Source organism: Cyprinodon variegatus, unplaced genomic scaffold (genome assembly GCF_000732505.1).
Source record: "Cyprinodon variegatus isolate N-32 unplaced genomic scaffold, C_variegatus-1.0 Scaffold100, whole genome shotgun sequence".
NCBI lineage: Eukaryota > Metazoa > Chordata > Actinopteri > Cyprinodontiformes > Cyprinodontidae > Cyprinodon > Cyprinodon variegatus.
The window spans coordinates 1,318,524-1,345,449 of record NW_015150553.1 but is presented as its reverse complement, the minus strand read 5'-3'; the positions used below and the strand labels follow the sequence as shown (position 1 = coordinate 1,345,449).

General features: G+C 38.6%; 3 protein-coding genes across 4 annotated transcripts in view; 1 reads left to right on the top strand and 2 right to left on the bottom strand.

The window, feature by feature from the left end:
* Nucleotides 1-584: 584 nt before the first annotated feature.
* fem1c (fem-1 homolog c (C. elegans)) lies at nucleotides 585-11,760 on the bottom strand. Its single transcript, XM_015374336.1, has 6 exons — nucleotides 10,492-11,760; nucleotides 4,955-5,124; nucleotides 4,673-4,861; nucleotides 4,026-4,537; nucleotides 3,561-3,737; nucleotides 585-2,402 (listed from the first exon to the last, which is right to left on the bottom strand). Exons 1-6 carry the CDS (start codon nucleotides 11,033-11,035, stop codon nucleotides 2,138-2,140), a joined length of 1,857 nt encoding a protein of 618 aa, XP_015229822.1. The 5' UTR covers nucleotides 11,036-11,760; the 3' UTR covers nucleotides 585-2,137.
* A 2,972-nt stretch (nucleotides 11,761-14,732) lies between these two features.
* On the bottom strand, nucleotides 14,733-22,972 carry LOC107084449 (transmembrane emp24 domain-containing protein 7-like). Of its 2 annotated transcripts, none has more exons than XM_015374304.1 (4): nucleotides 22,945-22,972; nucleotides 20,657-20,844; nucleotides 16,433-16,678; nucleotides 14,733-16,024 (listed from the first exon to the last, which is right to left on the bottom strand). In XM_015374304.1, exons 1-4 carry the CDS (start codon nucleotides 22,955-22,957, stop codon nucleotides 15,788-15,790), a joined length of 684 nt encoding a protein of 227 aa, XP_015229790.1. In that variant the 5' UTR covers nucleotides 22,958-22,972; the 3' UTR covers nucleotides 14,733-15,787. The 2 variants fall into 2 exon arrangements, with proteins under 2 accessions (XP_015229790.1, XP_015229791.1); XM_015374305.1 differs by lacking the exon at nucleotides 22,945-22,972 and adding an exon at nucleotides 21,152-21,176.
* A 26-nt stretch (nucleotides 22,973-22,998) lies between these two features.
* The window catches only part of LOC107084448 (RNA-binding protein MEX3B-like), an 11,616-nt gene continuing 7,688 nt past the window's right edge, over nucleotides 22,999-26,926 (top strand). The window contains exons 1-3 of the mRNA XM_015374303.1: nucleotides 22,999-23,732; nucleotides 26,082-26,320; nucleotides 26,412-26,457. Of these exons, the coding sequence (XP_015229789.1) occupies nucleotides 23,168-23,732; nucleotides 26,082-26,320; nucleotides 26,412-26,457 (850 nt within the window). The 5' untranslated portion in view covers nucleotides 22,999-23,167. The remainder of the gene's footprint in view (nucleotides 23,733-26,081; nucleotides 26,321-26,411; nucleotides 26,458-26,926) is intronic.

Below are 26,926 nucleotides of genomic sequence, written 5' to 3'. Positions count from 1 at the left end.
GACTCCAATGAAGGAGCAGATTGATCATAAGGAGGATCAGAACAAATGGGCAGCATGTGAGTTAAATGTGTGTCAGAGCAACAGGTCTGAATACTTATGATGATGGGATATTTCAGTTTCTTTTTTTATTAGCAAAAAATTCCACATTTCTGTTTTCTGTTAAGATGGGGTGCAGAGCGTCATTAATGAGAAATAAAATGAACTTTTTTTTTTTTAAATATTATTTTAGCAATTGGCTGCAATGAAGCAGTAAACATTTAAAGGGGTCTGAACACTTTCCATACCCACTGTATATGCAATTATATTTTCATGGTAAATTTGTTTTTTTACTGGTCTGAAATATTTTTCATATTTAATAACGGAAAGCAGCAATGTGCACTAAGCTGACCTGTAGTTGAATACATTTCTCCCGATTGAAGACTTTAACCCCTGGAAAGTAAAACTGCTGATTTAGTTTTATTAATCCAAGAAGGTTCTGCAGAGAGTGAGAACTATATGAAACTGATATCCAAAATTAAACACCAGTAAAACCTTTTGTTTTTTTCCTCTACTCAAGGATGACAAAGCTTAGAAATAAAGAGATTTGGTCCAGGATACATGTGCAACATGGTTTTATTGTCAAACTGGTAATTAAGACATGAATTTGATTAATGCCATATCAAATCTTAATCTCAGCTGTAGTAAAGTGCAGATCAAATCAAGTTGCCCTGGGTGCCCTAGTACATTTAGTCAGGTTTTGAACTGCAATATGAAATCCTACAAATTATGAAAAGCCCTTTTTTTGTCTTCCTCTCCGCCCACACGCCTTGAGCTAAATGTGCAAATATGATGTTCACAAAGCTTTACTAATCTGTGTATCGAGGAAATCTTCTTTCACTCCCTTTGCTTTTCAGTCTTACAAGATGAACCAGCTGCAGTTGGAAGTCGTCATGAGAGCTAATGGCGCTGCTGCACATGCACAGCGGGGCAAACCTGGACTTTTATGCTTTTTTTAACGATGGAGTTAAATGTAAAAAAAAAAACAAATTCAACCGTTTAAAAAGATTAGCCACACATGAAGTCTAGAGGTCACTTTTGTGTACTGTAAATAGTTGGGGCCCCTGCGGTTTCTCAGTGGCAGTCGTGTGCAATAAAGAATCTTCAAGGGGCGCCAATACATTAAACTCCCGCTCTCAGTTTGTCTATGCTCGATTAAAACACTGTGCATACAAGAAACAACGCATGGCAAACACACCCGCACAGCATTCACCACCACCTCCAAAGTAAAAAAAAAAAAAAAAAATATCATTCACTCTTCTCAAAGTCAGCATAATGGTTTCACCTCCACCTGAGTAGGTGGGTGACGAAAGGAAGCAATGGAGTAAACGAAAAAATCCCCATGAGATATTGCACAGACAAAGCGCCGGCACAGAATACAACAGTCTCTTTCCAACAGCCCAGCCTGTGCATAGGAAAAATAAAGCACTTACGGTGTTCACACACACCAAACCAAACTCGCCTCTCGTAAAGCTTTGTTACATGTCAGGGTGGGAAAGACAAATGACTGTAAAATCTAACCTACAGATCTCCAGATTTCAAGAAAAGGAACAAAAACCCAATGTGTGTTAATGTACAAAAAATAAAATAAGGAGTCCAGGTTTGTTGGCAACAGTATGAGGATGAGGGGAAAAAATAAAAATAGTGATAACCTGAAGCCCCGGCGTTTGCAGCAAATCCTGGAGATTTGAGAGGAGAGAAGCAGGTGATGATGCAGCTGGATTGGAGCCAGCATGGAGAAAAATCTCTCAAGTTTCATTCAATAAATAGCATTGTGGAATATGAAAAAAAAAAAAAGCAAAAATATGAGAATTCCTCTGTTTCAGTTAAGAAAAAAACCGTTTATAATCCATGTTGCAACATGTTTCCAATACATCCCGTAGAACAAGAGCAGTCAGAACTGCGGCTCTTTCGGCAAATTCAGTTCATCCTAGTTAATTTGGGCATTTTATTAACCGCTTCTTGCAAACCAAACCCAAATAACGGTCTTTGTTTTTTTTTTAAACAACGTCTGAATCTCCTCGATGTATTCCATCACCTCTATGGCGGTCAAACTCCTGCTCCTCCTTTCAGTCCGCTGCACCCCCTTTCTGTACAATCATTATCTGTGGAGCAAAACGAAGGCCTCCAACTTCTCGGGGATGTTTCCCCGATAGCCCAGGCTGTGCTTGATGATGGCTCTGGCAGCGAGGCACTGCAGCGTGGTGTGGTTGATGGGTTGAATAACGTTCCTGGCCAGCTCCTTCTCGTCCAGGAGGTCGCAGGCGGTTTGTTGGAAGGCGTTGGTGCTGTCGAAGTGAGTCCCATTGGAAATGAGCAGGTTCATGATGTCAGGGTGACCGTTAGAGGCAGCTATGTGGAGCGGGCTGGGGAAAAACAACAGGCAAATGGTTAGACTGAGTTACAGGCTGCACTCAGATTCAAGTCTGAGGCAAAATAGAGAATTTAAATATGCTTTCCGTCTCTCACATTGTAACCTTAATTGTTTTCGATATTGTTAACTTATAAAGCAGCAGCCATTCAAAATGGCCCTTCCCAGTCAACCGCCAGCTGAATGGCAGCCAACTTCCAGCCACTCGAGTGACCCTCTCTTGCATATTTTTTTACTCCGACTCCACCCTTTCACTGAATTACAGCTTCTGACAAGGAAATTATGCTTCTGTTTAGATCTTAATGTCAGCAAATCATGATAGAATATTTTAGTGCAAAGATTGACGTTTTAAAAAGGAATCTTAGGGGACCAGCCAAGGGCCCATCAAGGAAAGTGGGGAAATTTTTAATGGCTACTACTATACCTCACACATTGGTCAGTTTAACAGGGTTTATATGCGTGAACCGCATAAATAAACGCATTGCTGTATAGTTATGGGTAAATATACAGAGTTCCAAAGATAGAACCTTTAACTGCACTTCAACAAGTTGACTTTTGTTTTTATCCATTTGTAAAACAGCACAATATAAATCAGAATAAATGAAAAGCATTTCAACTAGGGCTGCGACTAACCATTATCTTGTAAATCAATTAATCTGTCTATTATTTTCAGGATTACTCGATTAATTATTGAAAAGCAAAAGGTTCCTTTAAGATTTATTTTTTATGAAATTAAACCAAGTAAAACTAAAAAAATTCTTCGACTTGAGGAATGGTGATATAATAACTGCTTTAAGTGGGTCGCTCTGTCAGCTAAAGGCATGTTTTAGAGTCTCTATGCTTTAGTTAACGATTAATCAATTACTAAATTGGTTCTCGATTAGTTAAATAATTAAAAACTCACAATTAATCTTAACTGTTTCAGCCCTAATTTCATTATCAAAATTTATCAAGATTTAGGGCTCCTCATATCAGGATATATTTTTTGATTAACCTTAAATAATATCTAAAAACTTAAAGGACGCAAGAAATCTTGTCTGTCACATAAAGCTCCATTTATAAACATGATCCTGTGGTTATACCATAAAAAAAAAAAAATTACACTTGAAATGCATTGATGCTTTTACAAGAGTGTTTCAGTTGAAAAGCAGACCTGTTGTCGTCTTCGTCCCGGCTGTTGACATCCGCTCCACACTCCAGGAGGATGGACGCCACTGTCAGGGAGGGAAACTTGCAAACAGGATAGCGGCCCACGCAGGTGGTGTTGCGGTCGACCGCCAGGTGCAAAGGGGTGAAGCCGTTCTTTCCGCACGGCTGGAGTTTCAGGAACCTAGAAGGGTGGTGAAAATAAAAAAAGGCAACATCGAGTCAAAATGCACTCAGAAATGACCATGAGTCATTAATCTGATTGAAGGCAATCTGGAGGCTGAGACTGAATCATAATCTTCTCGGTGGAACTGACCGAGAGAAATTTAAAGGCTCTGGAGGAAAGGAAAGCTACACTGACCCACTTTTTTGGAGAGCAGATAATAGTCATTTACACTATGTGGGTCAGTGAAAAAAAGAAAAAATAAGTCACAACAAAAGAATGTTGTAACTTTTCATATGTGCCACATACCTATAGATGGTTTCCTTCTTTGAATGATCCTGGTCAGGAGAACAAGGCACCTTCTCCAGAAGACAAATGAGGTGCAGGATTATAGACAGGGCCTTACTGAGCTGAGCCGGGTCAGGAGGAATCGGCCCGAGCTGTTTGACCGCTCGCTCAATCTCTAACACGCTCTTGGTCAATATCCCCATCAGGTCCTCGAAGGACACCGATGTCCCTAAGAGCCCTTTGGCCCTGTCCTGCAGCATGAAGGAGAAGAGCTCTGCGAACGACAGCAGGCTGGAGGTGGTCATGGGGCTCAGGGGGTCCAGGTTGCTCTGCTGCATTTCCAGTGCGTACTTCCACAGGTTGATGCAGCGCTCAAAGTTTCCAGAGTCTGCGTAGACGGCCCCTCGGTATCGGATGTAGTAGGAGGTGTCTGGATGCTGTGGTCCGAGGATTCTCTCTCGGATGAGCAGAGCCTGCATGCGCATCTCATCCGGGTCGGATATCAACCCATCCAGCTCCTCCCCATTAGTGACCTAAAGGGAAGATTTAGAGAATTTGTCCTCATAAAAACTAGATGGTTTTACTGAAATCAATGCAAAACATTCTCTTTGGTTCAACCATGCGCCCTTTAAAACCTGACAATCAGCCTTTTAAAGTAATAAACTAACCTCCTTGGCATAATCATAGGCCATGATCAGCTGCTTGGGTTCTGGTTTTTGAACAACGTTGTTGCTGTCCGTGTATCTGAGGTCCATGGCTCTCTTCCAGTACTTTAAAGCTCCAAGCAGATCCCTCTTCTTGTCAACAAATGTTGCTCCCAAAAGCTCCAGTGCATCGATGCGCTCCGTGTGACTTGTCTGCAAAGGAAACCACACGGCACTTTAGTAAATGATTCAAAAAGACAAAAGTGCATATTTTCATACTGCACAGTCACCGCATCATAGACCCACCTGCTGGTGCGTCGTCAGGTAGTCTACGATGTTAGTGTGACCGGTGACGCTGGCAGAGAGGAGGGGAGTCATGCTGTAGCCATCCCGCTCCATGGTGGCACCGTACTGCAGCAACATTCGCATGATCTCCAGGCTACCTGACTCTGCACAGTCATGGAGCGCGGTGTTGCCTGATGGAAGAGTCAGTCAGTCTGTTATTTATATCCACATCAGAACATCAACAAAAACAATGTGGCCTCACTTTGGTGGGTATTTATGGTCAAGCACAAATTATAAGCACAGAGCACTAATCAGAGAAGCAACCAAGGCTAGAAGTCCCCAGCAAAACCCTAAATAAGCAAGACCAACAAATTGGGCCTCAGTGGAATTGAGCAAAAAAAAAAATTATGTAATAAAATATAGATGATGTTTTTGCAGCTTCTTGTAACAAATGCAGGGGAATACAGCAAAAACATTGATGATGCTAGGGCCAAAACCGCTGTTTTTTAACCTGTGAAAATTATTCACAATTATAAAAAACTTAAAAATTATAAAACTACTTCAAATTTTTTTTTCTTAAAAAAAACAAAAAACACTTAAAACTTCATAAAATCCAGATCATCAGTCAGGGACAAATGGTGTAATCTAGACTGCAATGTATGTAAGACCAAAGCTTTCTACTGTGCATGCAAAACAACCAACCAATAAAAAAAAAACTAAAGAGCCAAAATTAAAAACAAGCAATATTCTGAAACAAGATGATTGAAGCATCGACCTCTGCTGCACCCTTTCACATAAGTCGATCCACATAAATGAGCCTTTTCACAAAAAGACAACACTTTACATAAAGACTAAATAAATATGAAGAGATTTACTTCTTTAAAATGCCAGCGAGGGAAACTTCTGGGTTATTGTGAAATGCTTCAAAGCAGAAGTTAAGATTCTTCACTCTCGGGTTGTGGAGAAACTGAATCATCCACTTTGATGACAGCAATGTAACTATTTGCTCCATTTTAGGTAATTTAGATTTTTTTGACTCCTAATCATTTTTTGATTAACAAGCACTTGTACAATGTTTTTTTTCCAAGCAGAAATGGCTCGTAAGTGTAAAAGTCTGCAGGTTGAGCAGAACAAAACCAGAACACTGATTATAAGATGAGCAACATGTAACTGTGTATAAAAGGTTTTTTTATATGCCAAGCAAGTGCATGTCTCTGCTTGCAAGTTTTTAAGTGTTGTGCAGAGAAGGATCTACATGAAGATGGCTTGTGACAGACTCAAGTAGCTCCTGCTTCAACTCGTCACTGATCCAAACAGGTCAGCCTATTTTAAGCTTTGCATCGCTCACAATGTTTTGAATCTGTATACAAATCAACTCCGTTTTCTTTTTCAGTCTTTCTGAAATGGCATCTAAGGAGAAAAAAAAATAAAAATAGAGAAAGTTTTGATTCTTTAGACACACCCAGTTTTACAGAGGAGCTGACGTAGCCTGAATGCAGCTTTCCACTGTGAAACCAGAAGTTCATGTTAGTTGGCTGAGTCATTTAGCTCAGAAATATGTCATAGCTTCACCTACTGTGTATTGTATGACAATGTCTGTGGTAATGGGTTAGAACCACTAGTTGTGTTGATGGGCACATTTTGGTGCACTGATCTGACTTTACTTGTGTATGGCTAATAACATTTTTTGATTTTGTGAACTCCTCATGTCCAAGAAAGTGAGGAGCTGTTTTTTTCCATAAAGGTAGCAGTTTAATTTATTCTAGAAATGAAGAACAACTACTTTGTGATTTCTATGAACTCCAACTATGTAGCCAAGTATATGCTTCCTGATTGAGCAGGTATTTCAACATTGAGTAATTGCTCGATTCCTGGCTGTGCTGTGATTTATGACTTTATTATTATTATTATTTTTTTATCTGATAGCACCTATATAAAAACAATCCATTTTAAAGTGACGAGTCTTTCCCACTGTCGCCATATGCTTGCGGATGAGGAGGAATCCTAGTCTTAATATTTGTTACCCGAGTTTACCTGTGACCCAAAGTCAGAACAACAAGACAGCACAGTTAGGCTAATGATGCTTTTTGGTGTGGTGGGAAACAATAGGACAACATCTGTTATTCCCAGCAGCTGGGAGGACTTTATAACCACCACTGCTCCCAACAAGCTTAATAAGTGTGTATACTTGCGCCTGCAACTTTTTTCCATTGTTCCCTTTTTTGTCAGTTTCATGATAGTCATTTTGCACATCTCTGTTCTTGATGCTATTCATTATATCTACTTGAAGTGTGCGCAACTTTGCCAAGCAGGAAACTTTGCCCAATATTGTGATTAACACCAATAGTTAAAAGTCACTCATGATCTGGATCATGACCAAATTTTAATGAATTGTTTCTTGGCATGAAGAGCACCTTTGCTTATAACCTCCTTTAAATCCTTTCATATGTTTATTAATAAGGCCCAGCATGTGTCTGCAGCCTCTGGTGTTTGTTCTGCTCTCACCTTCCTCATTCACTCTGCTTTCTGGTTTGATCAGCAGATCGAGACTTTGAGCAAGGCATGACTCACTCTGCCTGTGTTTTTGTCTTCAGTATAATAATACTTGTGGACTTTAAGTCTGATGCTGAAGCTGTTCATTGTCCCTGCTGCCTCCCCCTGGTCTGGGGGGCAGCTTGTTCCACCAAATAATATAAAAGAATCCTTTAAAAACATTACAGCATCCGGATTATGATTTGGCTAATCACCAAATTACAGTGGGTTGTTCCTTGGTCTGAGGTTCAAGTGTCATAAAAAGCCGTTGATGGCTTTTCAAGCTATCATGTACAAAGATAGACAGAAAAACACAAATAAACTCTACTTAAAAACATAACCTCCCTGGCGGTGGTAATAGAAAATGCCTTTATTGACCCAGAAAGGCAAAAATAGTTATATTCTATTAACCTAGAAGATTGTGACGGGAAAGGTCAAAAACCAGACAAGTACTGTCACATGGCTACTGAGCAAAGCACAAACACATGTTTCAAAACAGTCAAAAGAAAAAGCAAGGAGCAGCTTGCTTCTGTCTCCTCTTCCTGTGGTTTTATTATAGAATGATATTTAATAAAAAACATTTGAATGCATCACAATAGGGCTACAACTAACAATTATTTTGCAAATCTATTAATCTGTCGATTATTTTGTTGATGAATAATCGGATAGCCAAAGGTCTCTTAAAGGAGATTTTTTTAAACGAAATTAAACCAAAAATAAAAACTTTTTTTGACGTGATAAGGTCTAGATAGAGCATATTGATGGAGGATCGAGATATATATATATATTTTTTTTTTTTACAATTTTGTTATAATTACTGCTCTAAGTGAGTCGCTCTGTCAGCTAAAAGCGTGTTTTAGAGTCTCTACACACCAGTTAACGATTAATCGGTTACTATATTAGTGGACAATTATTTCAATAATCGTTTTATCAAAATTAATCTGATTCATTGTTTCAGCCTTAAATGAAAACCTTCAACTGGTAGGTTTGTTAAGCCTTAATTGCCAGCCCCGTAAGAAGCTCAGAAAAGCAGTTACTCTTAGTCAGTGGTGTCAAAAGTACACATATTTGTTACTTAAGTAGGAGTATAGATACTACAGTTTAAAAACAAACTGGTAAAAGTTGAAGTATCAACTTGACCTCTTTACTCAAGTGAAAAAGTATGTCCTCCAAAAACTACTTAAAGTATAAAGTAACCTTAAAAAAACAAACAAAAAATAGCCAGATGCCACTATATGAATTGAAAGCTCAATTTTTTGACTATTTTGAAAAATTCTTTGAGATAGAGCCAAGGAGGGGGGAGGTCTTGTTGGTCTCCGTCTCCCGATACGCCATTGCCTGCGTCCGACCTTTCAGACATTTCAACATCTTTTTCTGAATCTAACATTGTAGCATGGAATAGACAATTCACGTTTACAATTTGAAGAACACCTGCTAGCTTCTGATCATTTCCTTTAGCTAACCAATGAATGTTTGCGTCACACGACTCATCCAATTACACTAGTTTTAACTAGATGTGGATGGCGCCAATGATCTGCATTGGATTGCGCAAACATCATAATATATATATTTTTAAACATAAAACCGAAGCCAAAAGTAACCAGTAACGTTTGTTTTAAAAATGTAAGGAATAGAAAATACAGATACTTGTGTGAAAATGTAATAAAAAGAAATCAGAAGTAGGAATAAAAATAACGGAGTAAAGTATAGATACCTAAAAAGTGTACTTTAGTACAGTATTTGTACTTAGTTGACACCTCTGCTTTTAGTTGGTTTTCTTATACTTCAGGTTATGTAATGATTCCCCTCCTAAGCATAATTTTACTAATTCCTATCATAAGATAAATAAGATTTTTGTGATCCAGTGCAACTATAATTTAATCATCTAATTGTATTGGATCCATCCATCCTTTTTCTAACACGCCAAGTCCCGAGTGGGGTCACGAGGGGTGCTGGTGCCCATCTCCAGCTGTCTACGGGCGAGAGGCGGGGTACATCCTGGAAAGGTTGCCAGTCCATCGCAGGGCAACACAGAGAAAAACAGGACAAACAACCATTCACACACACACACACACTCGCACCTAAGGGGACTTTAGAGAAGCCAATTAATCTAACACCAAGAGTACCCCGAGAGAACCCACGCATGCTCAGGGAGAACATGCAAACATGCAGAAAGAGCCCGGGCTGGGAATCGAACCAAGAACCTTCTTGCTGCAATAATTTAACAATAATTAATATTAGGGATGCACGATATTGGGATTTTGGCCGATATTTTAAAACTCATGTAGCCGATAACCGATACCGATGTTAAAGCTGGACAAAAATAAGTCATTGAAAATAGCAGTTTTATTATCCATTTCTGACACTTTGAAAAATAATATACTCAAATATATTTTCATATGCTGATATCAAATAGATTTTTAAAAACGCGGTATCGATCTATTTTACTTTCAAAATCTTGTGAAATTTTTCATCATTCTGTTACAAACTCTCGTGATATTTTGCAAATTCTTGTGAGATTTTGTTAGTAAAATAGTTCGATATCGTGTCAATATATCAACATATAAAATATGGCAACATTTCGTGAATTTTCGGGGGATTTCGTAGCATAACGATGACATATAGCAATATTTCATTAGTAAAAGAGATTGATATGGTGTTTTTAAATGGCAATATATCAGCATATGAAGATATTGTGATATTTTAATGTATCAATATTTTTTCCCTCGTCTTTAGAAGTTTTTAAGTCTGTAAAAAAGAAGTTTTTGAGGAGGAGAAGAAGAAGTAGTATTTTTTCTTTTTTTTTAGACTTTAGAAACTCAGAAGCTGATCAAATATCGGGTTAAATATCGGTGGGGTGGCCGATGTCCAATATTCAGTTTTAAGGCCGATACCGATAGGGGGCCGATTATATTGTGCATCCCTAATTAATATATATAATCAAACAGGTAATTAAAAAAAAGCAGGAGCAATATCAAAGCCACAAAATATGCAGAAGAATGTAATGTAGGTGGTTGTGAACTGACCTTTGACGCTTTTCCTGTTGACATCCGCCCCTTTCTCCAGCAGGTACTGCGCTATCTCCTTGTGGCCCTTGTAACAGGAGATCATCAGACACGTGTGGCCATGTCTGTTCGCCACCTCCAGGTCAGCTTTGTGCTCCACCAAGTACCTGACGATGTCCAGGTGCCCGTCAAAGCAGGCTGCCCTCAGGGGCGTGGAGTTAGTGAGGGTCGTGCTGTTCACAGAGGCTCCGTGTCCCAGCAGGGACTGGACCACCTTTAGGTGACCGGCTGCCGAAGCTGCCCACAGAGGGGGCGCCCCCTCTATCGTCTCCCCATCAAAGTTCACCGAGCCCCCTACCTCCACCGGAGCACAGCAGCACTCCAGCAGGTACTCCACCAGGTCCAGGTGGCCGTACCGAGCGGCCATCAGCAGCGGAGTGGCTCCGTTCGTCTTCTCCCCCATCAGCTTGCTCACTTCGTGTCCATCTTTGTTCTCCAACAGTTTCTGAAGCAAGCGGAGCTTACCGTCCCTGGCGGCGTTATAAACCGCAGTCTTTAAATCCATGTCTGATGAGATTCACTGCTTATTTAAAAGGGGGGTTGATGTCGTAGCCGGGAAGCCTTTGTTTACAACCTTCCACTTTCTAGCTAACGCTAAGCTAGCTGGTTAGCTTCCGTTGGGCTTTTTACTAGCTCAGCATTAGTATGGTGGGTTATTTGAAACGTAACTTCTATAAATAACCGAGTCTCTTCTAAGGAATCTCGGTGATAAGGCGACACATTTGAAGTGGAGCGAGCTAATCAACTTCCTTAATCGATAAAACTGCTCTACTTATCACCTCCTAGCTGATCGTCTGAGCGAAACTCTCCCGCTGGCCCGTCGTCCTCTCCCTCGTCGGCTCTTTTTCCTTGGCTTATCACAGTCCGACGAAATTTCATGGTATTTGTTTTCTCCTTAGGGCCGAGAAGATAGAAATCCACCCCCCACCCGTAAAGCCGAGCTAGCCTAGCCTGGGAAAACAATGCTGGAGCGAACGGGCTGGGGGGATATCCCCGGTGTCAGAGCGGAGTGTTTCCCCTCACACACATCCACATACAACGAAAAAAAAACCCCGAAGAAAAATCTTTAACGCCCAGAAATGGGGGAATAATGATAGATTCGTTGTAGCTACCCAACGATCTGACACGGTGGAATATTTCTCAAAGAGGTTTAAAAAAAAAAAAACGTAAATTAGGGAGCCTAACCACCCACGGATAGACCGGATGATCACGACTCGGTTTCTGTCGAATCACAGCGTAAACTCAGGCTTTTCTGTCCTTAACATTGGATGATTGGCGGGTCAACATCCAATCACAGACCAGATAGCTGATTACGTAGCTATTTGTAGCAAACTAAAGTTGGATGGTACGGAAGAGGATTAGGGCCATTGAAAAAAGAAAAATAAAGTTAACTGATTTTTAAATATTGTTTCAGTTTAAAATGGGAAAAAAAATCAGACTTTTGTTTCACTCAGAATTCTGACTTTAATCTCAGAATTCTTACTTTAATGTAACAGCTAACAAACATGTTAGCATCAAGCTGTAGCCATGTCTGTTTTATAGACTAGCTCAGCTCTCTTGTTTTAATCACCTTCTGCTCTTCCATTAATGAAATAGCATCACCAGGTACCCCTCAGGCACGTAAAAAGTTGCCTAATTTCTTAATTTTTCACCATGTGTCACCGGCCCTCCCAAAAACTCACATCTTTGTCAGTGAAGCTAAGTGCTCACACATCTCTCCCTTCATGGTGGCCATCTACATTAAGATCCAAAATTCTGAGCTTAAAGTCTGAATTCTGAGCTTAAAGTCAGAATTCTGAGATTAATTCACAATTCTGAGAAAAAAGTCAGAATTCTGAGATTACAGTCAGAATTCTGAGAAAAAAGTCAAAATTCTGAGATTAAAGTCAGAATTCTTAGAAAAAAATCAGAATTCTGAGAAAGAAGTCAGAATTCTGAGAAAAAAGTCTGAATTCTAAGATTAAAGTCTGAATTTTGACTTTTTCTCATAGTAAACTGCAATAAAATTTAAACATCATTTTACTTTTTTTTTCTCAGTGGCTCTATTCCTCTTCAGTAGGATGGACTCCTGAGCAAGATTTAAAACTTAAAAATAAATCATATTATAACGTGTGTCACTAAATGTTATGAGATCAAAGGCAGAAAAATACTGATTTGAAATAAAGTCTAGAAATCGGTTTGATTGGAAATGTTTGGAAAAAAAAAAAAAAAACAGACCCAGCATCCTTCCTTACCATTATAAGAAAACAAAAACACATTACCTCACAAATGTGGTAATTTTCATAAAATTTCAGAACTGGTTATCTTAAATCTGCATACCTCCATGTGTGATATTTTAGTTATCTAGTCCAATAGTGAAGTAAATGGTGTTTTATTTCGATTAAAAGCAGTGGCAATATAAATAGCAGTAGTAAGTAATGTATTTAAATTCCTTATTTGTCCCATAATAGGGAAATTCACTCTCTTCATTTGATCCATCCCCTTGGGAAGCAGTGGGCTGCCATTGTGAGGCGCCTGAGGAGCAGTGTGGGGTTAAGGGTCTTGCTCAGGGAGCCAGAGTGAAGGTTGTGGGGATCGAACCAGGTACTTGCAACATTCTCACTCAGAACACAAGCTCACTGCTCTAACCAACTAGACCAACAACTAAGTACAATAAGACCAAAATATGCCAGTGTTGTGTAATATGTACCAAATTCATTGATAGGAAAACCTACGGAGCACATCTTCATGGTGGTTTCTATGGTGATAAAATATGATGCAGTGAGAATGCTTTTCTTTTGTAAGAACAGGTTTGACTGAACTGTGTTCTAAAAAAAGAAATATAAAGTTAATATGTTTATCGTTGTTGAAGTCTACTTCAACGCTACACTCTTCTGTAGCAGCAGAGATAAAAATACTGAACATGATGAAACAGTTTCTCTTAAACTGGAATTTCTATTCATTTCAATTTCATTTCATTTGAGAAATGTCATCTCAATGCACTGTTGAGAGAAAATCAGATCATACAATCAGATTAGTTCAAAGCTTTCCAATAAAGGAGGCCAGCTGACTGCATTTAGTCACTGACTTATCAGGACAGACTATTCCCTGAAGAGAATTTCCAACAGTAGACATTCACTCTACCACAATCCGTCACAGTGAGCATGAACGTAGCAAAAAAAAAAAAAAAAAAATCCCCTTTAACAGGAAGAAACCTCCAGCAGAACCAGGCTCAGTGTGAGCAACCTTCTGCTGAGGCCAACTGGGGGTTCAAGAATAAAGAAGTAGACACACACAATGGACAAAGATGCCCTAATCTATAAATACATTGTCAGAAACAGACTAGCTCCTTTGGTGGCTCTGTCTAGGAAAAGAGAGAAGCAGCTGAGCTCTGACCGAGTTTCCATGCCAAAATAATGAAAGCGAGAACATATAGTTAGGGGTTGAACTAACAAATATAGTAGAACAGAGATAGAATAAGGCAGAATGATGAAAAGTGGTCCCTATGTTCTCCAGCAGTCTAATCCTATATCAGCCCCACTAGCTGGGTAAGCCTTTCTAAAAGAAATAGTGTTCGACTGTATCAAATCAGTCAGTTCTGTTTAACCTCTACATGGAGGCCTTATCAAAACAATTAATCCTATGTCAGTGATACTCTGATTAATCACTTTATGTATGCTGATGAACTGGCTATCAGCAGAGAAATCACTGAAAGTCTGCTCTGATAGGATGTGTAATACAATGCTAAGAAAACTTTGCCCTAATATGTAGGACTTCCCCTCCTATCAGTACATTATGCTACCAGCTGTCATTGTGAAAATACAGGTATGAAAGTGTTTCTATTTGCAGCTGATTTTTACTTTTATATTCTCTTTGTTATTTGTTCTGCATGGTGACCACAAGTATGTAAAATAAAAGAAAAAAATGCATCTCAATGTGAAGATGATATGTTTTTGTCTTTCTCAAATTTCCTCCAAAAGAAATGCTGAATTAACTTCTGGCTTTTTACAGCTTTGGTAATGCTGCCCCCTACAGGCTGAAAGGGAGACGACCAGGAGGTGCGTCCAGAAATTCTGTTTTTTGTTTTTTTTTAATAAACAATAAAATAAACATACATTTGGATCAGAAATGTATTCAAACAACCCAGTAAAATCCAAAATGAAAAAAAAAAAAAAAAACAATAGAGTGTGTCATCTGGAGTCAAAATGAAAATGCTGGAAACATTTGATGATTGTGCCAATTTTTAACAGTTTATTTTGTAAACAATCCAATTAGCCAGCACAAGAATTCACCAAATCATACTTAAACCCAGTAATAATGAAAAATGTTGTTGAAACTATGCTTTATGAACAGATTTACAACAGTGTTGCACAAAACTAAAATGACACCACCAGGCTACAGGATAAATAGGCTGTTACACTTTAAAACAGGAGAGGCAAGACTACATAAAAAACAAAAAACACAACAACATTGCAGAAGCTTGTGGAGTTAAAACTGTTGGCTTTATGAAAAACATTTCACCTAGCTGATAAAGCTTGAACATGGGGCTAACTGAAATTAAAATAAAAAAGCTGTGTCAATAAATCCTTCTAGAGATATATAGTTACTTATTTATGCCAAAGATCCAAACCATAGGTTTGTAGAAAGGTGGTAAATTTGTATCTAATGATGGTCTCTATGGCATAATCCACTCAAATCACTTATTTAAAATGAAAAGCCGACAAAAAATAAACCAATGGATTTATTGATCCTGTTTAATACAATACTTGTTTGTCTAATTCCAAATAATTTTCTTTACCAAATAAAACCTGTGAGGAAAGTACCCTTTACATTAGCTGTAATTTTAGAGTCACGGATATAGAGATATCCAGAAAATATTATAAGAACATTTTATACATTGTTGGACCACTTTGCTTTCTACAAATTGTACACAGAAAATGCAGCAGACAGGGAAGGGTAAAGATAGACAACCAAAACACAAACGAAACTAGAACATAACTTAGTTTGTTTCAACCATAGGACCAGCTTGACCTGTATTCAAAAACCACACATCAAGTAATCCGCTTTCTTTAACCCCTCAAAACCTTTTTCCCTACAAAGCTTATTTGCATAAAGTTTCTAAGAACCACAGTGCTAATCGAGAAGGAAATATCAGATTGTTTGATATGATCAAAGCTCCACATCGGCACTGCTGTTCTTACTCACTCTATGCTCTCCCACCCGCTCAGGTACAAACAAAAAGCGATAAATTGAACAACCTTCTGAGGTTCTTTGGCTGTTAGGATCCAACTCGTGTCATAGTGGTCTTCTTGTCTGAGAAGAAGCTTCTAAGCAGGACCACCTGGCTGATGCTGACCACAAGCAGGATAACGGCCTCTCCGATAGACCAGAAGGCAACACGGGTGTTCAGGTCCTCAGCCCGGCTGCGTCCCTGGGCCTCACGGAGCCGGAAGTGCGTCTGGTAGTCTATGACGGACTTCAAGGCCTCATGGATAGACACACAGGCTGACTCCATCTGGAACAAGGAAAGATATAGGAAGCATAACGAAGCATGAACTGGTAACGTTGCTATTGCCACATCACACGAAAACACACACGCACAAATTCTCATGCTTACCCTCAGCTCTAAAAATGGATTTTAAGACAAATTTACAGGGATTACATACGTGAAATACCAGATTATGGCTTCTTTCACATATCTACATATCTTATTTCTTAGAAAACAAAACTGTAGATTGTTCTTGCATAGTTCAAAGTTTAAGCTAGGTTCTCATGACTTAATGTTAAATAATGTGATTCTGTGACTTTGGGAAAGTAGTTTGTTGCTTTTTTTCCCAGCAGCAAATCCTAAAGAGTTAACAGCAAGGTGATGAAAGAGTAACTCTCCTTCTTTAAGAGAGCAACATGCAGACCAAACACTCACCTGAGTGAGAGCGGTGACTCTGTTCTCATTGGGAAAGAGGGGAGGGTCATCGCCAACTTGGAAATCAAAGTAAACGGTCTTGTGTGTGAAGGTGGAGAACTCGTTGCTGAAACAGAATTTGTAGGTGCCGTTCTTGGCTGCTGTGAAGGTAAAACTGTCGTACTGCTTTTTCATCTCTTTGTAGAGCGTAGTACCGTCTGGGTCCTCCAGGCGGCAGTCTACATCATAGTGGCCACCAGTTACAACCTGGGAGAACAAAGGAATGAAGGAGGGCCATTATGTCATTTACACCATGACACATCATTGTGGAGAATTAATGTGATTCTGCCAGACACTGATTTAGCAAAGACATAAATCATCTAATGACTGTATAACAACTTTTAAATTGTATAAACTGAACTCGTAACTAGTTTTTAATTAAGCAGTTAACTTATAAATCACAATGTCATAAACTAGAATACTAAGGCAAACCACCTGAAGTTGTGCGAAGGAACTAGGTTGGGTGATAAAAACTAAAATCAATGTCACGATAAATTGGGCAGTTTTACCTCGATAACGATAAATGCTCGAATGATTCAAATTACATATTTGAGAAGTCAAATGAGAAAAGAGGGGAAAAAAGCGGGACCAGTGCACTGTTTCACACGGACCTATAAGAGGGATGGACAATGGAGGAAGGAGTAGAACAGAAATCCAGACAAAGAGGACAAAAGTTTGGGACTCTTATGATCAGAGATCCTGTGCAGATCTGGATGAATCTGTAGACGGGCGGAGAAGCAGCCGGTAAGAGAAGCTGTATTATTTATGAGATCAGACTGCAAGCTTACCTATGTTCCTCCAGCTTTGCCAGCCCATTAACACCAATTAACAGCTACACCTGAACTGAAGAGGTGGATTGTGGTGGTAAAGTCGGGCGGTGTTTGATTTTATGATTGAACTGATATTGTTATTTTGTTGAATAGTAAATTTGGGTGTTAAGTTCAACTATGATTTATTTCAGCATCAGATTAAGAAGAATAACAACATGAAGCTATTTATAAAATTAAGTAGTATTTGTATATTTAAATAAATGTAATTGTAAATATTTTTTGAAATATATTTTTAAGTTAAGGAACTTTAGTTACTTCATTTAACTTCAATTAATTTATGGGTTTGATTCACAGCGGTTTGCTTACAGTTTATAATTTCCTTTGTAGTTTTAGTGGAATTAATATATGTAAACTAACATACAAATTAGTATTTTTTTGGGGGGTTTGTTACAAGGTTGTTACCTGCCGCTGGACCAATTGTTAACATATCCTGCCACTCACTAAATAAACGAAGGATAAAAGGAAGTAAACTGTGTGGTCCTTTTGAGTAAAACCCTGTCGATGAAAGTCATCAATTTATCCATCCCTTTTCAACTGGAGAAGCTGCACAACACAGAAAACAACTTGACAACATTACTTTCAATTAAATATTAAAGTTTTGTACCCATTCAGGTTTAAATGTTAAACAATTTGTCATTGAACAAGAGAAAAATGTTACCTCTCTTGCAAACATTTTTTGCTCAAAGGTACTCAACAGTGTAGCTGTGCTGTAGGTGGTGGAGGCTGATTGTGTTACAGTTTGCAGACAAACTTTGCATTTCGTGGTTGTTGATTTTTTTTGCTCAACATCTATGGCGTAATTTTGGTACCACCAAACTGAGCGTGTAGTGGGATGAATGTGCATTGTTTAAACTTGCACACCTTCACTCAAAAGAGGTCTTGCGCGTGCTCAACTGTGACAACATGCTCTTGACTTCTCTGCGCGCTTAGCTTTATCTCTGCTCTTGTCCGGGTCCACGGGATTAACTAATGTAATTTTGTTTACAGCTGTGTTAGACGCTTCTTCACTGGGCTCATCCGCCATTCTCTTTGTTTGCGCTTCTGACAGGATCAGTGGAGTCACGTGATTCCCCACATGCTACCGTCTTTAAGGGGAAGGAAATACCAGCTACCAGTGCAGACAGGAATGACAGCAAAATTACATTCATTTCTTTACAGACATTGGAAAATTGTTGCAGATAATCATAGTGACAGATGGCAACTGCAAAAATCTGATTTAATAATTGTGAAGTCTTATATACGGAATATTTGGACAAGATTGAACACTTAAACCTGTAAGTATTTGAATCTTTAAGAAAAAACACATTTGTCTGCTAATGTTTATCTTAAGCAACATCTAAAAGAAGACTACATTAATTGCTGTGGTTATTTATAATATTAATTCCCATCCAACTTGACCATGACACAACAGCTCTAGGAAGAAGACTTTAAAGGTAACTCTCCAGCGTAATCTGAGCGTGCTGAGCAGCTTCCTGCAGACGAGACATGTCACAAAAACCCCTAAAGATGGCAGAAGCACTTCTCATCAATCCATCCTGTGGAGGAGCAGCCCTTCTACCTCTAATTACCCCCACATGATGAACCAGGGCTTATGAATTAAGCCATTTTTATCTGAAATAGCATTTTTAGCTTTTTGGCCCAGCTCATTCTTTAGCACGACGGGTAAGGCCACTGCAGATGAGGCCTCAAATGTATCCGTGCATCCCCTGATCCTTCCTATTATCACTGATGAACAACACACCAAGATAATTTAGTTAATTGCCTTAAGTTGTTGAATGTTTTTGTCAAATCAGGTGTTCTTGTTAAATCTTGCTTACCTAATAGAGTAGTTCTACAACTAAATTATGTTGTCCCACTGTTCATTAGTGAACACTATCCTGTTGCAACTAAACAGAAAATTAATAAAACAATTACGCTTAGCGACGTTCAGCTTCTTGAAGAGAGCCACTGGCCCAATTAGGCCTTCAAAAAATTCTATCTTGTCTCTATAGATTGTACGACCTTCCGTTTTTAAACCTAGTTCCCATTTTTAACAAAGCTCTTAAAGGAGAAGCAAACCACATGCATTCTTTTCATACCATATATTTTATAAAGGCTCTAAGCTCATCTATTTAGCTGTGTTTTGTTTTTAATCCTAGATCGGACTTTAAAATAGCTGCTATTAACACCTCTACTTCAATAAATAAACAGGGTTCCTACAGCATAAGGCAAGTTAAATTCAAGAGTTTAAGACTTTTAAGACCATTTAAAATAAAAATCCAACACAAACTTTACAATAGACACAAGAAAAACCTTGTAGCGACAAATTTACCCCAAATGTTTATTTTAACATAAACCATTACTTTCTGGCCCAGTAGATATGTTTCAAATTTTGAAAAACTTTCCATATAAGAAGAAAGCTAAAAACAAACAGATATATTTTTAACAACTACTGAACTGAATTCACTAACTTTGTTTTGTTCCCTACTCAATCCTTCTACTTTCATTGTCGGCGTACCGCCAAACATTATCCGGAGATTGGGTTCTACTGGCACTGTTGGTGATGTGATAGATGCTATGGAGGCGTTGCAGAGACAAGGGTGGAACAGAACGAAGAAATACCTGCTGCTTCTCCATAAGTTGATTTTGACGCTTTGATTTTCATGCTTCGCACATGTGTCTCCACTGCCTTGATTCCAATCGTGCTCTATCTACATTCCCTGGTAGTGGTTTTAACCATGCAGAAAACTCTTGGATGGATAGCCTATTTTTCGCTGAATTTAAAATTCCCCATGTTGTCCACAAAAAAAAGTTACTAGCAAATCATCCCAAGGTCCGGCCGCAACATCTTTGTTATTGGTTCCGCTATCGGGACGGAACCAATCATGGTTACAGCGAGCAGTTTGGTAAATGTAAGAAAAACATTGTCAATTATTTTGTTTGATATGGATTACAAAAATAAAATCCTATTTTTGATGTAGTAACAATTTAAAGACCAATGAAAGACTGATTTAAGACATTTTAATACCAATTAAGGCCTTGATTTTATTTTGAAGAATTCAATGCCTTTTAGGACTTTTTAAGGATCTGCAGGAACACTGATAAAGCAGTCCTGCACCATCTGAAAATGATATAGGGCCTTAAGATTGAATTTGCTATGAATTCTGCAACAGAAAAACAGTGATTTGAATAAATAAAAATGAGAAACAACCGCCTGATCTAAGGATTTGCTTAAGCAATTCATTTAAATTATCTGTGAATACAAAATACATGCGCTAGATATGATTTACTCTATGTGGATACCACACTACAAACGTTAAATAAAGTTACTTATAAGCTGCTCATACTTTAAAGGAATTTATTTAAAGTATCATACCTGAAACTCCAATGTACACTTGGTGCCGATGATGATATCCTCGTAGAAACACTGTTTAGCGTTGTCAGGCAGCTCGAAGGTTAGCTCAGAGCCCAGTACCCACCCACATAGCAACTGGGCCCAGAGCACCTGCAGCAGCACCTTCACTGACCTAAACATACTCGACACCGACAGCCAAAAGCTAACACCTAAACACGTAAGAAACAACAAAATCGAAGTCAAAACCTGCACAAAATGTGGCAAACAACCGACTTAAACAGCGATTAAACCAGAGCACCGGACATTGATATTAGCAGTAAGAGGTTAGCCGAAGCTAACTAGCCAACTATCTAAGCTATGTATTTTTAGAGACACAAGGCAGTTTCTAATTCTCGGCGATATCTACGGTTATTAAATTCATTGTTATATACATGCGAATCTACTATCACTTTAATTCTACTCAAGAAGCTCGTTTGTTAATTCTGTATTTTGTCTCAGTCTGAAATACCGACTCACCTAAACTCTTCACCCGGATGTAACTGATGGTACAAAAAAAATAAGTTTTAGAAACGTGAGACGGGATTGGCTGTCATCGTTGATAAACCCGCCTCCCAATGACTCCTATTGGTCAAAATAGAAAGAAGGAGCGACGTCATTACGGCCACATCTTCCAACGTCGGAGCGGAACGAATCTTCTTCAATACATTCCAACGTGGCTCTCACTGAGTTGACGGTTGTTACACCATTTCCTTAAATTGTTTTCTAAAGGTTTTGGTGCTTTATAAAATACTAATAAAAAAAATACAGTTATTTTGTACATACGGAGATTTTTATGGATTTATCTGAATTAAATCTTGCTTTTTAATTTTGTTTTAAATATATTCTGCTTTAATTATATGATATGCATATTTATCTAAAAATACAGAATTTCTCTTAAAATTTTCAGTGAATCACGACAGCAAAAAAAATAAATAAATAAATAAAAAATGCTTAGGAAATGCAAAAAATTTAACATTTTTACATGATATCCGAGACTTTAGAATAAACTCTTGGTGTGCCCCAAATACAACTTATTCATCTCTGATACAATACCGATATTGCAACATGATATGAGCATGAATCACACATACTTTTTTGTTATTTTGTAGAGTTAGGAGTATGAGAAAAGTTTTAATCATGCAATATTCCCAAAACGGATAAAACTAGTCAACAACAACAATTTTAAAACAACTGATCCATTTTGTCATAACTAATTTGCTTCGTAAACATAAACAGATGCAGAGAGAAGCAGAATCAGCTTACTCATATCGGAGATCGGGTCGATATATTCCGATAATCTTTTTTTTGGGCTGATATTAGACAGAATCCTGATATCGATAACAGATCATGACAACCCTGTTCAATATAGTTCATGATTATTAACCTAATGAATTAATGGTATGGATAAGGTTGTTATACTGTTACAATCTTTTCTTAGTTATTAATAAAACATTATTTAACAATTTGTTTAAAGAGATTTTTTTTACAAATAAAATTTCAATGATAAGAAAATTAATGCATTCTGTTTTATTTTTTTTTCTTCCTATAATAAAGTTAGTCTAACTAATCTAAGCCTAATTGATAGAAAAAAGGGTGTAATTTTTTAAAGCTAACAAAACATCTTTTTTTTTCACAGTGGAGTCTAGAAGTCTTGATAAGAGAACCTGAAATACTCTGAGCATTGATAATATTGTTATTGCTAATTTCAGTTAAACTGTGTACAACTAATATTTCTTCAACAAAATTGAGTTTTTCCTTTAATGCACTTTTGTAAAAATTAAATATACTGTGACTTAAAATAATAACTGAAGTTTATTGATCTCACATTGGAAAAATTTAGCTTATTGGTTTTTCTCAGGAACCCAGAGTGCATGCTGTGGGGATCCAATTGGTTAGTTGCAACCTTTTCAGATCACAAGTGCACTGCTCTAACCACTAGGCCAACACTCCACTGACTTTAATCAGATTTGAAAATATGATTGTATCAATGAATATGATTAAATATTTATTGATACAATCATATTCATTTCAAATTTAGAGTATATTTATTTGAAATAAATATGAATATGATTGTAATCATATTATAGATAGGGATATCAATTCCAGCGGGTTTTAAAGGTTGTTCTGCTCCAGCACTATTGATTTTCATTGATAGATGATAAACAAGCTTTTGCTGAACTGCACTCATCAGAATCAGCTGTGCTAATGCAGGAAAACTTCTAAAACCTGCAGGACAGTGGCCTTTTTTTTAGGCATGCCTGCGACCGAACCTGTGTGATTCATGCGGTTTCGTCCTCTCGCGAGATTTGGTGCTGCGAGATTACAGTGAAGGGAGGGCTGGCTGCATGGCGAGCTGAAGAGACAAAACAAAAGCTCTTACATTTCAACTAACAGGCGCTGGTCGCTTTTTTATTTTAATATTTTATTAACCAAAAACATATATTACTTTTTTATATTCTTTTTATTTTAACAGCAATATTAGGTAGGTTTTGCATGATGCCAAGCAGCACGTCTTTGTTGGAGGCCGATGAGGGAGAGTCCGAGCTCCCACCGCCGCTGGTACACGCTTTCGCCGGCATGGGCCTCGACGAGCACCACGGCAACCAGAGCCAGGCTCCTGAACAACCAGAAGATGGTGTTTCCTTTCACCATCAGCTCCCCGCAGTATCTCATTTCAGCATCCTCGGTACAGTCCTGGACTTGAAGCCGCTGCACCGGTCGCCCTCGGGGGATGAAGTGAACAAATCGGCAGAGGACGAGGAGCTTGAGGGGATAGCGGCAAGTTGTTCGGGCTCGTTGCTAGCGAAGGCCCACCGCCATCAGCACCTCCCATCGGGGCAGAGCGGTACCGCGATGGAGCCGCCGCACGTCGAGACGGTGTTGTTATACAACGGAGAGGAGCGGGATGACGCTCTACCTCCGCCCGGCATGGTGATGCTTCCACCCGGTGTTTACGAGGCAGAACATTCGCTTCTGTCTCGCAGAAAGAGCGTCAACACGACCGAGTGTGTGGCGGTGCCGAGCTCCGAACATGTTGCAGAGATTGTGGGGAGGCAGGGTAAGAGTTTGCCTGGTTTGACTGCTTTGTTTATGGGCCAGTATTAGACGGACAGCGAAGTTCCTTTAAACCTATGTCGAGTTGGAAGTTTAAACGTAATATTTAGTGTTAATAAGTTGCTGATTCAATTGTTTTGACTTTTCTATAACAAGGCCGAAGTTCGCTTCCGATTTAGATCTAGGCTATTTCTCAGCGTGTAACTATTCCAACATATTATGATATGATTTACATCACAATCTAAATCACTTATAATCAAACCTGAACTGGGTACTTAATTTTTTTAAGGTTTTGTTTAAATGTAAAATGTATAAAGATTCACAGGGAAGTTTTAATTACCTTTTACATGTCACTACCATGGTGACTTGAAATGTAAATCCTCTACAATGGACAGATAAGATTAATTGTACCTTTTTGTTTTCCATGAAACCTCGGTTTATAAAGATACAAATTCAACTTTTCAATTCAAAATTTCAATTTAGTTTATTTATATAGCCCCAATTCACAACACATGTCATCTCAAGGCACTTTACAGTTTACCAGATCATACGGTCAAGGTTTTCTATCTAAGGAAAACCATTTGATTGCATTGACTCTTCAGCAATCCCTCACACTAAGCATGCTTGTAGCAACAGTGGAGAGGAAAAACTCCCTTTTAACAGGAAGAAACCCCCAGCAGAACCAGGGTCAGTGTGAGGCTGACTGGGGTTCAAGGAGACAGAAGCAGAGAACTTTTGGGTTGATATACGGCATGCTAAACACGGATTGCAATTTTTTACTTTGTTTGGACATAAAGATTCACAAAACAATTGGAGGTAAGGTGGTATTAATGGAGAAAGATAAATTTGCCTAAATATAAACCTCCTCCAAAGGTTTTGCTTTTTGGCTCCAGATTTGACATTTACCCTTATTTTTTCTTACACAACGTACATTATTTAAGTATTAAATGTGATGCAAGTACTCCGAATCAGAATGTGAATAATTGTATTGTTAGTAACTGAGCTAGAAAGGATCTCGTTCAACTTGACGAATGGAAAGCTTCCAATCATACACGAACTTCAGCGTACAGCTACAACGGTTGGGGTTAGCTTGAGCTAGCTTAGCTCCCCCCGCTAACTGGGTCAACACCACCCTGACCAAACAACCTTAAAAGTTTACATTTTGTCATCTTCGTTGCGCCAGTTTGCTCCAATATTTCGTTCCTGTGAATTAAAATAAATTTGAAAGCATTGGCGTGTTTTTTTGGACATGTAATGCAGCATTAGCCGACTGTGGTCCTTCTCTAACCCGGCTTTGCTTTGTCTCCGAACAGAAGGAAAAAAAAAAACGTTGGTCACCATTATTGCTTTGCCACATCAGCTGTGTAGCTTTAGCTTTCTCCTTGTTCGTTGTCGAGAATTTAACTCCCGCAGTTTTAGCCTAAAAAGCTAAGTTTAATATAAAAACGGTGTCCATTGTATGGAGGATTTTACATCAAGTTGATATAGTTTAAACTGGTTGGGTGAGTGTTGTTAGATCAGGTGGGGGAGGGTGCCTGGTGTTGACAACAACAGGAAATGGCTCTGGTCATAATGTGGGACTCTCAACCACTGTTAAAAGGAATATTTAATTCATAAGCCCGGCTACTTGGAAGTGGAATTAATGGCTGGAAATGAGTCCGGGTGCTGCTAAAGTTCAGGCCTAAGGCTATTTGCCATTAAAATGCCCTTTATTATGGCCACAAAGAGTAATAATGAGAGATTGTAATGTAAGCTCAGTATTTTCCAGGTCTTGATTGGCATGGAAGGAAAAAGAATTGAGGGTTGAAAGTTGTTGATATTTCCGGAATTTTTATCTAGAGTCGTTATTAAAATACTGGTTTATTTTTTTCTTTTCCTTGCTTTTGTTTTTTTCTTTCATATTTCCCTAATCCATTTTCTGTCCTCTTGTTTTTATCCCTTTGTAACTCTTCTTTCTTGTGTCTAACTTCAGTCTTATTTTGTTTTTTATATTCTCTTCCTCCTTCGATCAACCATCTATAGTAATTTCATGGTAACTAGCTAAACGTAGACTATCAACCCTTCCTAGCAACTTTCAGTTCTTTTTTTTTATCCACCTAATGCCAATCTTTTTCATCTCATTGGTTTTCCAGATGAGGAACAGCAGACATGTTTACCTTTCAGTCTTCGTGTACTATAGTTGACCAGTTTCATTGAGTAGTAAATGTCAAACGGAAACTTCCAGCACTGATGATGAGAGTTTAAGCTAGAAAAAGACAAATCTCCAAAAGTTACCTAATTTGGTTGTTTTGCTTCCTTTTAGCAGTATCAAGTTTTCTTTATTATTAAACCACTTTTGCTTTTGTCTCTCCAGGCTGTAAGATCAAGGCCCTTCGAGCCAAGACAAACACCTACATTAAGACGCCAGTGAGGGGAGAGCAGCCCGTCTTCGTCGTGACCGGCCGCAAAGAGGACGTGGCCATGGCGAAGAGGGAGATCCTCTCTGCCGCTGAGCACTTCTCCCTGATCAGAGCCTCCAGGAACAAAGCCGGCCCTTTGTCAGCTGCAACTAGTTTAGGGACTCCTGCTCTACCCGGGCAGACAACCATCCAGGTCAGCATCCATGGCATTGTTTCTACCACAATCTTTTATAATGCATTTACTTTAAAGAGGCGTTAATACTTGTTTATTTTTACCACATCAGGTGCGGGTCCCGTATCGAGTCGTCGGGCTGGTTGTGGGCCCCAAGGGTAAGTATTTAGCTTATAGCTGCCCCCATGACAGTGTGTTCCACTTCCTTTTAACGTTTTAAAAACAAATGGAAATGTTTTTTTCACCATTTTTATTGCTGGTAGTAATATTTGCTGGAGTCTTTTTAAAAGGTATTAAGATTCAGTCCAGCCAAATCAATAGGGTCTATTTATAGATCTGTTTAATGTTATCTGGCTCGATTCAAGGGATAAAAAATCAGTCTTTTTACAAGGTGAAAGTTTGTCGTTTAAAAATGTCAGGTATGTTGTCTGATAACAGAACATAAATAACTGCAGCCTTATCACTGTGTTTATTAGGAGGTCTCTAAGTGTTCACATAAACAGAGAGCCCATAGTACAGCCTACAGTTGGTCTTTTTCTGCCAACATCTTCACTCAAAAGCCCCAGTGTTAATTTGTGATCAACCTTTATTACATAAGTTGGCTAATAAGTCAAACGTTTATATATA

Excerpts from the sequence above, each read along its gene's own strand:
- fem1c (XM_015374336.1), bottom strand. The coding sequence starts at position 11,035 with ATGGATTTAAAGACTGCGGTTTATAACGCCGCCAGGGACGGTAAGCTC. Across the intron at positions 4,538-4,672 it reads CCTATGATTATGCCAAGGAG|GTCACTAATGGGGAGGAGCT; the intron begins GTTAGTTTATTA and ends TCTTCCCTTTAG. Across the intron at positions 2,403-3,560 it reads CGGGACGAAGACGACAACAG|CCCGCTCCACATAGCTGCCT; the intron begins GTCTGCTTTTCA and ends GTTTTTCCCCAG.
- LOC107084449 (XM_015374304.1), bottom strand. Across the intron at positions 16,679-20,656 it reads AGTGTACATTGGAGTTTCAG|GTTGTAACTGGTGGCCACTA; the intron begins GTATGATACTTT and ends TTGTTCTCCCAG. Across the intron at positions 16,025-16,432 it reads GAGTCACCGCTCTCACTCAG|ATGGAGTCAGCCTGTGTGTC; the intron begins GTGAGTGTTTGG and ends TCCTTGTTCCAG.